The sequence below is a fragment of the Mauremys reevesii genome, linkage group 6 (genome assembly GCF_016161935.1).
Source record: "Mauremys reevesii isolate NIE-2019 linkage group 6, ASM1616193v1, whole genome shotgun sequence".
NCBI lineage: Eukaryota > Metazoa > Chordata > Testudines > Geoemydidae > Mauremys > Mauremys reevesii.
This window is the reverse complement of record NC_052628.1, coordinates 21,193,852-21,208,550: the sequence shown is the minus strand read 5'-3', so window position 1 is coordinate 21,208,550 and position 14,699 is coordinate 21,193,852. Positions and strand designations below refer to the sequence as shown.

Here is a 14,699-nt window from a genome sequence, read left to right as displayed (position 1 = left end):
TAATGCAATGAAACGTTTCTGGCGAGCTGAGACACACGGTAGAATTTTAACTACCCTGTTGGACTTCATGACAGGCTCCAGCGAGCCCACTGTCAATTTTCTGTAGGTTCTCCGGGCTATCCCCGAGCTCTGAGCGATGACAAGGGGTCGCTGTGCTTTGCCTGGCAGCCAAGCCAGGAGTGTCTCTCCAGCACCCCTAACTGTTGCTGAAGAAGTTAGTTGGTCTATTGGATGTGCAGCCGGTGCCCAGGCAGAATTGCTGGAGAGCTCTCCCCTGGCGAAGGAAAACGATCTGATCGGACTCCGGCTGCTGGACAGCACCAGGATTGACGCCCCCGAAGGAAGACACCCGTTCTTCCTGCCAATAATCTCTGCTCACTACCACGAATAGAGTCTGTAGCACACCCCTCGGGCGGGGCGGCGGCGAAAGTCTGTCTACGAAATCTGGTCCCTTCCCTTCCCCAAGCCTGCACTGGTGTCAAGGCATGAAGCCAGACCCTGCTTGTTTTACTTACTCCCAGAGCCCCATTGGCTTCAATGAGCCTGGGACCTTAGTGGGACAAACTGGGAGGAGTAAAACGAACAGGAAGGAGCTGAAGATGTTGTGATGTTTCCAGGAGACAACGCCCCTTTTCGGGACAACGGGAATGAAGAGGAAACATTTAAATCAGAAGCTGTGTTAAGCCTGCGGTGGGTCCCAGGGTCTGTGAGATAGTAGTTAAACTCCGATGCCAGTAACCTTTGGATTTTCAATAGACTTCGTTCTCCGAAGTAACCATCGCTGTTTTACTGTGAGACGCACGGCTCTCCGATTTGCTGGCCCTTCATTTTCGTTCACTTCGTTTTCCCGCACCCCATTGGAAATCTATCCACAAATCTGCACTAACACTGAGAGCGAGACGGATTTTTTTTAAAGAGGAATAGAAAAACGATTAGCATATGTATTGCTTAACGAATTTAGAAAAAGACATTTCCCTCCCAACAAACAGAGGGCCATCACTCGGAAGCAAAGAATGCATTTTACAGAAGTCATTAAACCAGAAATATCCAAATATACAGAGCAAACTAATTACAATCTAAAAAGGGAAATGGGATAAAAAGATAACCCAGAATGCAAGATAATCAGAATTTAGCAAGGCGGACTGATATCTTTAAAAAAATCAATTTTAATTTTTTTTTTAAAAATGCATATAAGTAGACTTCTTCCCAAACTAATGATTCAACTAAGGTTGGCTGAGTTAAATCCATGGTACGCCCACATCTTGAATATTGGGTACAGTTGTGGTATCCTCATCTCAAAAAAGATACACTGGCACTAGAAAAGGTTCAGAGAAGGACAAGTAAAATGATTAGGGGTTTGGAACGGGTCCCATCTGAGGAGAGATTAAAGAGGCTAGGACTTTTCAGCTTGAAAAACGGAGACTAAGGGGGGTATGATAGAGGTATATAAAATCGTGAGTGGTGTGGAGAAAGTGAATAAGGAAAAGTTCCCATAATATAAGAACTAGGGGCCACCAAATGAAATTAATGGGCAGCAGGTTTAAAACAAATAAAAGGAAGTTCTTCACACAGCACACAGTCAACCTGTGGAACTCCTTGCCTGAGGAGGTTGTGAAGGCTAGGACTATAACAGGGTTTAAAAGCAAACTGGATAAATGCATGGAGGTTAAATCCATTAATGGCTATTAGCCAGGATGAGTAAGGAATGGTGTCCCTAGCCACTGTTTGTCAGAGGGTGGAGTTGGATGGCAGGAGAGAGATCACTTGATCATTGCCTGTTAGGTTCACTCCCTCTGGGGCACCTGGCATTGGCCACTGTGGTGGACAGGATACTGGGCTGGATGGATCTTTGGTCTGACCCAGTATGGCTGTTCTTATGAGTTGTTTGAAGCAGTATGATAGCAACACAGCAGGTTAGATTTTGAGGTCACTACATCTGATTAGGGCAGTAGCTGCATTTTTACCCTGGTTTTGTGATTGGCTTTGGTTAATGAAAATCCACTTTTGAAAAGACCAAGTGGTTTTCAGATCGGGCCTTCCCCACATTCGGGTCTGAGGATCCAAACCCGGCCCAGCGCCAAGAGGATTTCAGAGTTACTCATAACTCTGGAAGAATTGTTCCTCTGTCAAGCCTCCGGCTAATTCCGGCGTCTGCAGCTCTGGCCCTGCGAAGCTGGGTCTGAATGCGCAGGGCGGCCCCCGCTCCCTGGCAGTGCGGGGAGGAGTCGCTCGCCCCATTCACGCAGGTGGACACAGTGTCCCCGGGAAGACAAAGCCCCCGGGCTGATGCTAAGCGTGGCAGTGGCGGAGAGGAGCGCACAGCGGGCGCAGCTGCCCGCGGAAGGGAGCTTTAAAACTCCCCGCCCTGAGCCATTCGGCGGGGAGAGGTCACTGGGCACCGAGCCGCGGCGCTTCAAGGACAAGGCGGCCCCGGGCTCTGCCACCCTGCCCAGCTTAAGGACTCAGAGCGCGCAGGGGCTGGTTTGCAGCCTGCCCGGGCTCTGACATCAGGGGATCGGGAGGCGGCTCGCGTGGAGTCAGCCCAGCCCAGCTCGGAGGGGCGGCGGGTGAGCGCCGAGCAGCAGGGACGAGCCGGGGCAGCGGGTCTCCATGCACCTGCCCGGCTCCCCTCTGAGCATGGCGGACGGGAGCTTCTCTCTCTCGGCCCACCTGGGCAGGAGCCCCGGCGGCCCCCCGTCCCGGCTGCACAGCATCGAGGCCATCCTGGGCTTCCCCAAGGAGGACGGGCTGCTGGGCGCCTTCCAGCCCGTGGGCAGCCCGCGGGCCCTGAAGGAGGCGGACAAGCGGAGCCCCCGGCCCTGCTACCCCAAAATGCCCGGGGAGCCGCCGGAGGAGCTGGAGAGCGGGGCCGAGGAGTACGAAGGTGAGCGGGGGCTGGGCGGGGCGGGTGGGCCCCGGGCCTGGGGCTCTTTCCCCCGGGGAGCAGGGCACGTGCGGGACTTGGCAGCCCGCGAGCTCTGCGCCGCGGGTGAGCTCCGGGCCCCGCCTGACGGTCTCTCCCCCCCTCCGGTTGCCCTAGAGCCCGGCTGCCTCCAGCCCCCGCAGGAGCGGCTCAGCCCGCCGCGGCCGGACGCCAAGCTGGCGGACGAGGAGCAGCCCAAGAAGAAGCACCGGCGCAACCGCACCACCTTCACCACCTACCAGCTGCACGAGCTGGAGCGGGCCTTCGAGAAGTCGCACTACCCGGACGTGTACAGCCGCGAGGAGCTGGCCCTCAAGGTCAACCTGCCCGAAGTGCGCGTGCAGGTAAGCGAGCCCGGAGCGAGCCCCGGCGGTGCCAAGCCGCCGCCCCTAGCAGAGCGCGCCCCAGCCCCGCTTTCAGCCGCACGCCCGGGGATCCCGCGGGAAGGGATTGTAGCAACCGCGCCTTTTGCAGCGCCCATTGCGAGCTGCCTAATTTCGTTCCCAGGAGGAACTTTTCTCTCCCCCCGCAGAGACCCGCGGAAACATCCCCCCTCTCGCTGCCCAGCCCCGCAATTTACCTTCATTCCCACGGCGCGGCGTTTAAACTGTTTTGCCTTAATTAAGGCTGAATCATCTTTAATCCCCGGGTCATTAAAATGTTTGAAAAGCCTTCAATATTTACTAGTCATCTGTGAAAAATCTGGGAGCGGTTCCAAGCGGGGTGGGGGGTTTAAAGCTGCCCGCCAGGAAACATAGTGCTAATTTCATCCCAGCGACTGGCGGGACCAGATTTGGGTGGCTGGGGAATTATTTGATCGGGGAGGGTGAGGCAAAATTGCCTCTAAGCGTTTTCTTTAAAAAAGCTCAAGCTTGATTTCAGCCAGGATCCCGCTTTAAAGGGTTTTATGTAACCCCCGAGCTGCAGGACCTCCGGAGCCTGGCTCGCAGTGAGCGCTCGCCGCGTTGCTTTCGGGGCGTCTCGTGGGGTTGATCCAAAACCGCCCTGAAGTCAGTGGAAAGGCTCCGATTAACTTCAGTGGGTTTTGGATCCGGCCCGAACTCACTGCGTTTAAACCAGGGCTGTTTCCCTTCAGTCCGGAAACGGCATGAAATATTTCTGCGCAGTGATTAGCAGTGCCTCTTGGAGAAGTTACTGGGGATAACTCCATCTTTTCTACATTGAGGCCATAACATTCCAGTAAAGCCACCCCCACACTACGCGACCCCGAAGACTGGGAAGGTTATCCCGGGAGAACGCCAGAAATAGCAAAAATGTCCCACCTCAGCTAGAGACAGTGAGAAGAAATGATAGATTTGTGCGTCTGTGTTTATATCCCAGACACTTCCCTTGTCCTGCTTTCTGCTGCCATGTCTGTCTCCCTAAAGGAGACTTCAGATATATTCTTCTGGCTTCAGAGAGTTTCTGCCCAACCCAGAAACCAGCATATCCCCCCCCCCACAAAAAAATATAGGGCGACTCTCCACATAAAAAGCAACTCTGCCTCCTTTGCATCGCGGATAGCACGCATCGTTTCTCGCTCTTTTGCCTTCGGATGAAATTCAATCCCACCCATTTCCCGCAAGCGATTTTGAAAAGACTTCGGTTTAAAAGAAACGATTTCAGCCCAAGGAATCGCTCCCCACCCCCGGCCGCGCTGGAGCTAGTTCAATATTCCAGCGCTCCGGCCGGTGTCTCAGCTAGCGGCAGAGCTGGGGCAGAGGAGAACAGCGGGAAGGCCGATTGTTATCCTATGGTTTTATGATTTGCTCTTTGCATTGGAATTGACAGGAGGAAAATCAGAATCGGGTCTAATCCCCAAACTGTGTTTTCAGGTGTGGTTCCAGAACCGGAGAGCCAAATGGAGAAGGCAAGAGAAACTGGAAGTCACTTCAATGAAGCTGCAGGACTCCCCTATACTCTCCTTCAGCCGATCCCCCCAGCCCTCCGCCCTGGGCACCATCAACAGCAATTTACCGCTGGAGTCTTGGCTCACTCCACCGCTGGCTAACAGCACCCCTCTGCAGACTCTGCCCGGCTTCGTGGCTTCCCCCCAAAGCCTGCCCAGCAGCTACACCCCTCCACCTTTCCTGAATTCGCCGCCACCCATCAGCCACACCTTGCAGCCCCTGGGGACAATGGGGCCTCCCCCGCCCTACCAGTGCGGGACCAATTTTGTGGACAAATTCCCCTTGGAAGAGACGGATCCTAGGAACACCAGCATAGCTGCGTTACGGCTGAAAGCAAAGGAGCATATTCAGTCCATTGGGAAACCGTGGCAGACAATCTGAAGGGACACGCAGAGATCCATCTCCCCACCCACCCCAGAACAACAGAGGACCCTACTAGCATGGCTGGTACCTTTTGATAAAAAGATCCCCCCAGGAAAATAAGTCGCCGATCATAGATAGACGCCTCTGCAGTAGGCATGTAATCGAGAGGACGGAGCAGCCTCCTAGCACAAGCTGCTCACATCCCAGATGGAGCTAAGCACTAAAGAAACGCGTTTAGGTCCCAGTAGCCTCCCGCCCCTGAAGTTGCTTTGTTTGTATTTTTTGTGTCCCCTTTATATCCCTGTGCAGATTAGGGTTTGATTCTAGTTTAAAGATCTAACAATTTGATATTACGTGTTGGCTGGACACTTTATATTAACACTACAGTAGGGGCAGAGAAATGTGTAGTCGTCGGGGGTTTTGTACCATTAAAGAAGGACGATTTTAAGACCCTGCCTTGTACTTGTTGATTCCGAATGGATCTCTACTGAATACGATCAGAAGCTAGTGTGTCTTCTGTTGCTTTTCCATGTGTTAGTACACAGCCTAAATGTATGGTCTCGTTAACCCCCGGGCCGGGTCAGGAAGGGGCAGTGTCCGGCCCCGGATGGAGAACCACTGTCTTAGGCTATTCTGCTCCACAATTAGAGAGGAAAACACAGCGTGGTGGTAACGAAGTAGCACACAGCTAGGCGTGTTCCAGGTCCCTTTCCAGTGAACTGTGTGTCGCTGTCACGCAGACAACTAAGTTAATAGACGGGTATTTGTGTGACAACCACCCAGGTTAAAACAGCTCTAAGTAACAGACGAGGCTCCTCTGTTTACATTCTCATTACCTTTCTCTTTCCCCCTCCCCCTTTCCTCTGTTTCAGTCAAAATGCCATTTTGCAGATCTTTTGGCCTTGTATTTAATGAAATGACATGGGCTTGGCGAGGAGGGAAAGCAAGGGAGGCCTGCAGCGTGTCACCCACACGTTTGGAAGGCTGTGAATATAATCGTTTCGCCCTCTCAGATCTGCTGTAGCTGCATGTTCCAGCCATTCACCTGCATCTCTCTCCCGCTGTTAACTGCGAATAAAAAATCACTGCGGTGTGGAACCGGGACTGGAAAGATCAAAACAGCAACCAGAGCTTTTTCGAGCGGGCTGGATTCCATTGGCGCTGCAGCGGAAGGGATGAAGAATAAATTGTCCCCACCCAGGTGTCACTTTTCCCCAGTCACTGCTTTCCAGGCTGGCCACCTTTCCCCAGCTGAACTCTTCCTGCCCGGCCTGACTCTGACTCTGCGGCCACCTAGGCAGTGTAAATCAGAAGTAATTAAAAAACAAAACACACCCTTGTAAGGGCTCCCTCCTGCAAGCGGCTGAGCATGCTGGTCCCAGCCCTACAAAGCCTAGTATGTAAATAGCTGCTTAATGTTCAGTGTATGAGTAGCCCCAGGGAGTTCAACGTCACTACTCAGGTGCTTAAAGTTAGCCAGGTGATTAAGTGTTTTGTTGGCTCAGGCGTCGGGCTCTGCCTCCAGCCCTAGCGGAGGGCTTGTTTGTATTTTTACACCAATGTAACTACTTCCATGTTCCAAGATCCTGCACTGGTGTAAAACGAGACTTGTGCCAGCAGTGGAGCTACACGGATGCAAAAAACCCAGTGCATCCAGAGTCTGAGAAGGCAATCAATCAATCCATGTGCGTTTAGCCCCTCCAACCCAGGGACCTCAATCCGGAGGGATCCTTTCCTAGTCCACGCCAGAAGTACGAGTCCTTAGGACATTCTGAAGTGCTATCGCACCGTGAAGAGGGTGCTTCGTTTTCCTATAACGGGGGACGGGGATTTGTGGTTCAAATAGGGGCATTCTAGTGAATTTTGAGTTAAGAAATATCACAAGCTTCCTTTCCTTCCTGATGCAATCAGAAAAATACCACCCACCCCCTCGGAAGCCCCCTGCCTACCTGCTCAACAGCAGGATCCAGCCTAAAGTGAGAGCTCTTCCTTGAACAAAGAAAGCTCGCGATATGTGTATACAACTTTGAGACAAGAATGCAGAAGGCGATTCACACGGCCAGTGTAACTCCCAGAGCTAGGGTGGTACTTCCAAAACAAAGGTTAGCTGTGATCTTCCCCATCGAGAAGGACCCAGTTGTCCTGCACAATATCGTATTGAAATAAGGGAATCTACGCTGAGCAATGAATTCTGCATGAAACCTTTTCTTTCTTAAATCCGGAGACTGAAAAGTGTCCGCACAACTGGGTCACTGGACCCTCACACGAAAACAAAAACCAAACAAAAGCATGGAAATAAATTCAACTCCCTTCCCTGCCCATCTATCTATTTTTGCTAAAATTCTTCCCGTTTTAATTGACTAGTTTCGATGCTAAATCCACCTCCCTGTTTTAACTTCTGTGTAGTTTGCACTCAGGGTGACGGGATGACGTTATTTTCTGAAGTTAAAAGTCTAATATTGTTGCCATTTTGCAAAGGGACGACAAATATTGGTATACTCTCACCCACACCCTTCCTCACCCCCCCCCCCCGCTTTATTTTTAATAATTCCTTCCTTGGGGCCTGATCCAAAGCCCTTGAAATCAGTGGAAAGTTTCCCATTGACTTCAAGGAGTTTTGGATCAGGGCCCTGTCCATGTAATTCACTCTCGTAAAACCAACCAACCTCTGCTGCAATGCCGGGGTGGAAGTGTCCTCCCTGCTGTCTCTTCTGTACGAGGGGCCGGAACTCCCCGGGGTCTCTCACACCCTGATCAGACGGTCTGGTCCTGCCGTCGGAGCAGGTGACCGGGGGCCAGGAACCCCCACGTGCTGGCCCCAGCTGTCTCTGTGTGACTTTGGGCAACTCGACTAACTTCTCGGGGACTCAGGCGCCCCACCATTAAGTGGAGCTAACACTTGTTCACCCACCTCAAAGAGGTGGGTTGAGGCTTGATTAGTCATGGTCTGTGCAGCTGTAAAACGTTGTCAATATTATGATGCTGTGATGCACCCATTGGGTGAATAACTGCTGTCAGCTTCTCCTCCGGGAGTCGCTCAGCCTTTCCCGGGGACAACCTTCCAAAATGCCCCAGAAAACAGAAACATGCAACTGAATGGTGGCCGCATGGCTGGCAAGTCGCTGGGAGACTTGCAGCTGCTTTCCCGTGTCCTCCAGGAGCTCGTGGCTGAAACAGGGAGTTGGGCGAGGTACCAGGAGCACCCGGGAGAAGCCATAGTCCTGTCATTGCAGCAGGTGGGAACAGGCTGGTGACACCGCAGCTCTCTGGAGGGTAAGGGCCAGGGGTGCAAAGGTGACTATTGGAAATCAGCTTCACACCGCTCCCCCCCTGCAGGCTGTACGCAGGTAACCACCCCCCCCCCACCTTCATAGGGTCCGTAGGGTCCGTGCCCCGTCCTGCAAAGAGCTCACTAGACGTGACTGTCCTGTCGCCTCCTTCTGACTTGCCCCTGGGGTTTGTTTAACATCATCGGGCAGCGATCCGCCAAGCCCTCCCTAGGGCAGGAAATCGCTCACTAAGCTGCCGGGCAGGGGATGAACCCAGTTTGTTCCGGGGCGAGGCAAGACGTGGGTTCCCCTGAGATGCTGCTTTAATCCCCAGGGCTAAGGCCCCGTTTGCTAAGCTCCGGGCCGGGTAATGTTACGCTGGGGCCCTTCCGAAATAAAACCAGGCAAAGTCCTAAATCTCTCCCGCGCGCGCGCCCTTTCCCGAAAGCCTCCCCCAGCCGCAGGCAGACTGCAGCGAGCAGCCCCCCGGACGTGTCCGGTCCCTGCCCGGGAGGAAGCTGCAGGCTCCACATGAGGGAATCAGCGGCAATTAAAATTACACATCTGCACCGAGCCCCTCGCCATTGTCCGAGCTGCAGGAATTAAAACCACAGCGTTTTTCTTTCCCATTATCTCTGTTACCACATTTCATGGGGCTGAGAACCTTTTAAAGAAAACACCCCTTCTTCTGGCTGGGCACAGGGTGCTTTACACACTCTGGAAATTGTGGCAATTAACGTTTCTCATTAGGGGAAGGAGAAGGACTCACAAGCCCTCTCATTGTGTCCTGGGGACGGGGTCAATAAAGACGGGGAGACCTCCTCTTTCAACATTTCCCACTCATTGTGGCCAGACAAAGGCTGGCTTCTAATTATATTTTCACAATCTGTGCGTATCTTTAAGGGGCCTGTCAGAAACAAGCACGTCAGCTTTGTTCAGCTTCACTTCAGGGAGCTTTTTAACCTTAGACAGCAATTTCCAAACAGCCCTTCCCAACAACGTGGCCCATTTGCAGACTTGAGAGCTGCTTTTGCAAAATAATAATGGAAATCGCTGTATTTTGAAAACAGCCTCCTCGCCTTCCATCTCCCCTCCCTTTTCCTTCTCCAGAGTAGAAGGACACACACTGCTTTGGGGACCTGAAAACGAACAGGGAGATGGTAGGGGCATTGGAAGAGAAGTCACTCCCCCAAATCATCTCTGATCCCTTTGAGGACTGCACCTTCCAGCAAAACACACATCCATCCCCCCTCCCCACCTACTCTGAATTCAACATATTATAAAATATTGGGCCTAATCTTAGCACTGACTTCAAGAAGCTGTGGATCAGACCCATTATGTACTAATTCCACTCTCTGTAAAGCTGGAGTAACTCCATCAATGTCAATAGCATTACACCATCTTCACAGAGGTGCCCCTTGGCCTTCAGTAACAATAGCACTTCATCCTCTTTCATGACCAAGCAAAGTAGTTTGTAAGTTTCTAATAAACCGATGTGAATAAAACATTGGCTATAGATTGCCAAGGAAAGGCTGCTGTTTATAGCTTCACTTGTGCATGTTTAAGGCCTGATTCTACAAATTCATAGTTACTTTTACACAGGCAGGGATTTTTTTTTCTCTGCAGAAGGGAAACATCTATTTTCCCCTTTGGCTGGCATGATTACACATATTAGTATATATGTAATATCCTAGTCATTAGAAATGCACTGAGACCTTTACATCACTTTGCAAAGTGCCCAGCATTCTTTAGGCTCTAACAATAAAGGACAAAACAATACTAATGACTAGCGACTGCCTCACTGGTCATCATCATCATCTGGCAACAATTCGTCTGATCCTGAAAACACTTATGCACCTGAGTAACTGTTTGCACGAGGCCCTAATTTCATTGTTGCCTGACTACTGCTATGTCTGTTCTTTCTAATGATTAATAAATAACTTGCTGAAATTTCAATGATAGATAGCTAGATGTTATGTCATTTATCTATAGATAGATGATATAAATATATATACATACACCATTTTTTTTTAAATCTAGCTCTGTGACGTCCTTAAGGCTTCCTGTATTTAAGTCAATGGAAAGACTGCTGAGGACTTTAATGGGCTTTGAATCAGGACCTTAATAAGTATATATACACTTGTCCTATACATACACACACACACACACACACACCGCCAACATATAATATATGCATAGAATGTAACAAATAGTTGTAAAATTATACAGTTGTGTGTGTGAGAGAGGGAGAGCAAGCATACATTTGTGTAGACAGATAGCGTATGTGACTCTAGCAGAGCAGGCACCAGCTCATGCCACAGTCCCCCTGTCTCCACTGAACGCTGATGAATATGTAGCTGAAACCTGTCTGGCTCACCTGTGGGTTAGTATTGTTAAAATAGGTAGAATGATAAGACTCTGTTTAGTGTTTAGATTTTTATGGAATGCTAGCCAACTGCTGCCGGCATTAATCTCACTTAGAACATCTGTGTCACATATTATAAGATAATATTGAAGTGTTTGCATTGGAAGCCTCTGTGATCCTTGGCGATGTCTACACTACGGAACTTACAGAGGCACCACTTTAAGGTCTCCGTGTAACCACTCTATGCTGGCAGGACAGCGTCTCTCACCGACATAGCGCTGGCCACACTGGCACTTTTGTCGGTGACACTTATGTTGGTCAGGGTTGTTTTTTCCCCACACCCCTGATGGACAAAAATTTTGCCAACAAAAGTGCCAGCGCAGACAAAGTCTGTATAAAGCACCAGACAGGCGAGAGACATTAAATAGTGTGACATACCAGTCTCCAACATAAGGTGTTATTTCCTGCCTAACAAGGAAGGCTCCCTAGTCACAAGACGGACTAGAGTGGAACATGAAAGAGGACAAAAGACTTTGCTCTTTACTCTCCCTGTCCCCCATGAAAATGAGTCTTGCAAGTAAATTCCTCCCATCAGCTCAGTTTGCAACTCAAAGTGGAATAAAACCTCCTAGCAAGGAGGAATGATATCTTTATGTTGCTTGGATTTTGGGGCTGAGGGGAGGATTACTAGGTACAGTAGAACCTCAGAGTTACAAACACATTGGGAATGGAGGTTGTTCGTAACTCCGAAATGTTCCTAACTCTGAACAAAATGTTATGGTTGGTCTTTCAAAAGTTTACAACTGAACATTGACTTAATACAGCTTTGAAAATGCTGCTTTTAACCATCTTAATTTAAATGAAACAAGCTCAGAAACAGTTTTCTTACCTTGTCAAGTCTTTTTTTTTAACCTTTCCCTTTATTTTTTAGTAGTTTATATTTAACACAGTACTGTGCTGTATTTGCTTTTGTGTGTGTGTCTCTGCTGCTGCTGCCTGACTGCAGACTTCTGGTTCCAAATGAGGGGTGTGGCTGACCAGTCAGTTGGTAGCTCTGGGATTTGTTACTCTAAGGTTCTACTGTATAAGCAAAAGATCATCCCTGCTTGGCCTGAGTTAGCCCTGAACGCTCATATAGAGCTTGCTTATTATAGAAGGTTCGATTCCTTTTTGAAACTTAAGGTTGTAACTCATTTGTGTGTTAACCGTGTAAATAACTCTCTTGCTTCCTTTTCATATATACTAAATCTGCATATAGTTTATTATAGGATTGGCTACAAGCCAATACAAGTCTTCGGTGTGAGATCTAAAGTGCAATTGACCTGGGGTAAGTGACTTGTGCTTTGGGACTGGGAGTAACCTGAATATTGCTGTGATCCTTGGTGATCCATCTATAACAAAAGTAGGTTACCTGGGTGACAAGACAGATTGGCGTACCCAGGGGGACTGTCTGTGACTCCATGCTAAAGCTGTTAGAGTGCCTGAGAAGTTTACACTTGATCATTGGTTGGTGGAAGCTCAGTATAGATCTCACAGCCAATTTGAGCTTTGGGCACTGGTTCTTAACCGGCTGCCCTGAGGTTGGTACTCATGCTCTTGAGCCACAGCTGGACAGCTTGGTTGTGTGCAGTCATGTCGTTAAATAGTCCATAACTGCACACTATCTACATACACATTCTCTCTCCATCTCTCTCTCATGCACAATTGTACAAATATTTGTAAAATGTTTTTTTATGTGTGTGTGTGGGGGGGTAGTTAGTGGGCAATCATGTCCTTAAAAGAAAACAATATGTTCCTCTAGTGCTGTGTAGTGGGGTAGTTACCCACTCCTGCCCTTTGGGGTGGAAAACAGCCCAGGAGAGGGCTGGGGCTGGGGCAAGAAGCCTGGGCTGATTGGGGAAAGTAGGCTCAGCTGGGGCCATGCCCCAATCAGGCCCAGCTGGCCCCTATAAGAGGCTGTGAGCCAGGAGCCCAGTCAGTCTCTCTCTGGCAGTAGAGGAAGAAGGGCCTGGCTGTAGGGAGCTGGAGACAGGGTACTTGAGTGGAACAGGGCTGGAGAAAGGCAGAGGAGCTGGGGAGCTCCAGCCTGGAAAGTCCCAGGCTGCTGCCTAGCATAAGGCCAACAGGTACTGGGGGTTGCAGAGGGCAGCCCAGGGGTAACCAAGGCAGCAGCTCCAAACCCAACCTTGCCAGTGATGAGTAGGGTGATGGTGCAGTCTGCCCCAGGGCGTGGGGCTAGACGATGACTGGCAGTAGCCTTATACTGAGGTGAGGTGGGGATAGAGGGTGGGGGTTTCCCAGGGAGGGGAGACCCAAAGAGAAAGGGATTATGGCCCGGGGGCAGCACCCTGGATAAAGGGGCACGGGGTCCTGGGAGGGACATGGGGGCCAAGAGGCAGCAGATCACCAGCCTGCATAGGGTGCTCCGGAGGCTGGAGAACTAATTCCTGGAACAGACCAGCAGGAGGCGCTGCAGGGGTGAGTCCCACACCCTTACATGCTGAAAATAATGAAGATAAGCAGGCAAATACCCACATTTGGGGGGAAAAAGACATAGGGAAAGTGAAGTGACAGCTCTAGGCACGCTGCAGATGTACACATCCATACATTTTTGTACCCTGGGTAGTTTCTGTGTGTCCATAATGTTTCTCTCAAATTGTTCTGCTCCACTGTGAGAGCCCACTTGTTCAGTTTGTTGTAAATATCTTCTCCTCCTTAATTGGGTACTGAGTCTAATAATCCTGCCTCAGCTTGTTAACTGTACAATAGCAGTCAGAGTTAATGACCCATTAGTGATTAATTCCTTAACCAGCATCTAATTGCTCACTGTAAAACCTTTTCTTAAAACTGGATTAAATCATCTAGATCCTTAACCACTTCTTTCCTATAACATTGCTAAGGCTCTTAGCCTGGCCCTTCCTGAATTACCTATTTCCTGTTCTACTTAAACTGTCTTTAGAAGGACGGTAATTTGAATGTTTGCGTCTAACTTCCTTGCAAAACCTCAAATGCTAAAGGACTAAAAAAGGCTATTAAGGGAGGAAAAAATGAAAAGAGATAAATCTCCTTTAAGTTGATCATGTTGCTTCCTTTCTTTCCCTTCAAAATTTTGGGGTCACATTTTGCAAAGCCGTGAGGTTAGGCCCATGTCTTGCAAAGCTCTTAGTGAAGTGAATAGCACAATTGCACCCAGTGGGCCCCGTTCTGCACACAACGCTTTGTGACAGTGATGGAACTACTTGGGTGAGTCAGGGTTAGTCACAAAGGTCTGGAGGCTCTGGCCATTGACGTTGTAAATAATTAGTGAGGTTTTTCTATGGCAGTGGTTCTCAACCAAGGGTTCTCAACATAAACCCCTGGGAATATGCACAGGTCTTCCTGCGGGGACCTGGAACTCATCTAGGTATTTAGCTTGTTGTAAAACAAGCTACAGGAAAAGCACTAGAAGTCAGTACAAACTAAAATGTCATACAGACAATGACTTGTTTATACTGTACACTGAACTGGAAGTACAATATTTATATTCCAACTGGTTTATTTTATAATATGGTAAAAAATGAGTCAGCAGTTTCTCAGTAAAATGCTGTGACACTTTTGTATGTTTGTCTGATTTTGTAAGCAAGTAGTTTTTAAGTGAGGTGAAACTTGGGGGTACGCAAGACAAATCAGACTCCTGAAAGGGGGACAGTAGTCTGGAAAGGTTGAGAGCCCCTGTTCTGTGGAATAGATTCAGCCTTAGCTCGATGCCCTGAGATAGGACAGTTAACCTCTGCCCTTCCCCAGGGAGGAGCTGTGATCCTACTCTTTCCTTGGTCATAGAGCAAAGGAATCTGTGCCACACCTTTGGGCACAGATTATTTCAACTGCCT

The 14,699-nt window shown here is 49.7% G+C and overlaps 1 protein-coding gene across 1 annotated transcript; it reads left to right on the top strand.

The window, feature by feature from the left end:
• Positions 1-2,331: 2,331 nt before the first annotated feature.
• Positions 2,332-6,054, top strand: RAX (retina and anterior neural fold homeobox). Its single transcript, XM_039542910.1, has 3 exons — positions 2,332-2,884; positions 3,041-3,267; positions 4,759-6,054. Exons 1-3 carry the CDS (start codon positions 2,611-2,613, stop codon positions 5,212-5,214), a joined length of 957 nt encoding a protein of 318 aa, XP_039398844.1. The 5' UTR covers positions 2,332-2,610; the 3' UTR covers positions 5,215-6,054.
• Positions 6,055-14,699: the final 8,645 nt, after the last annotated feature.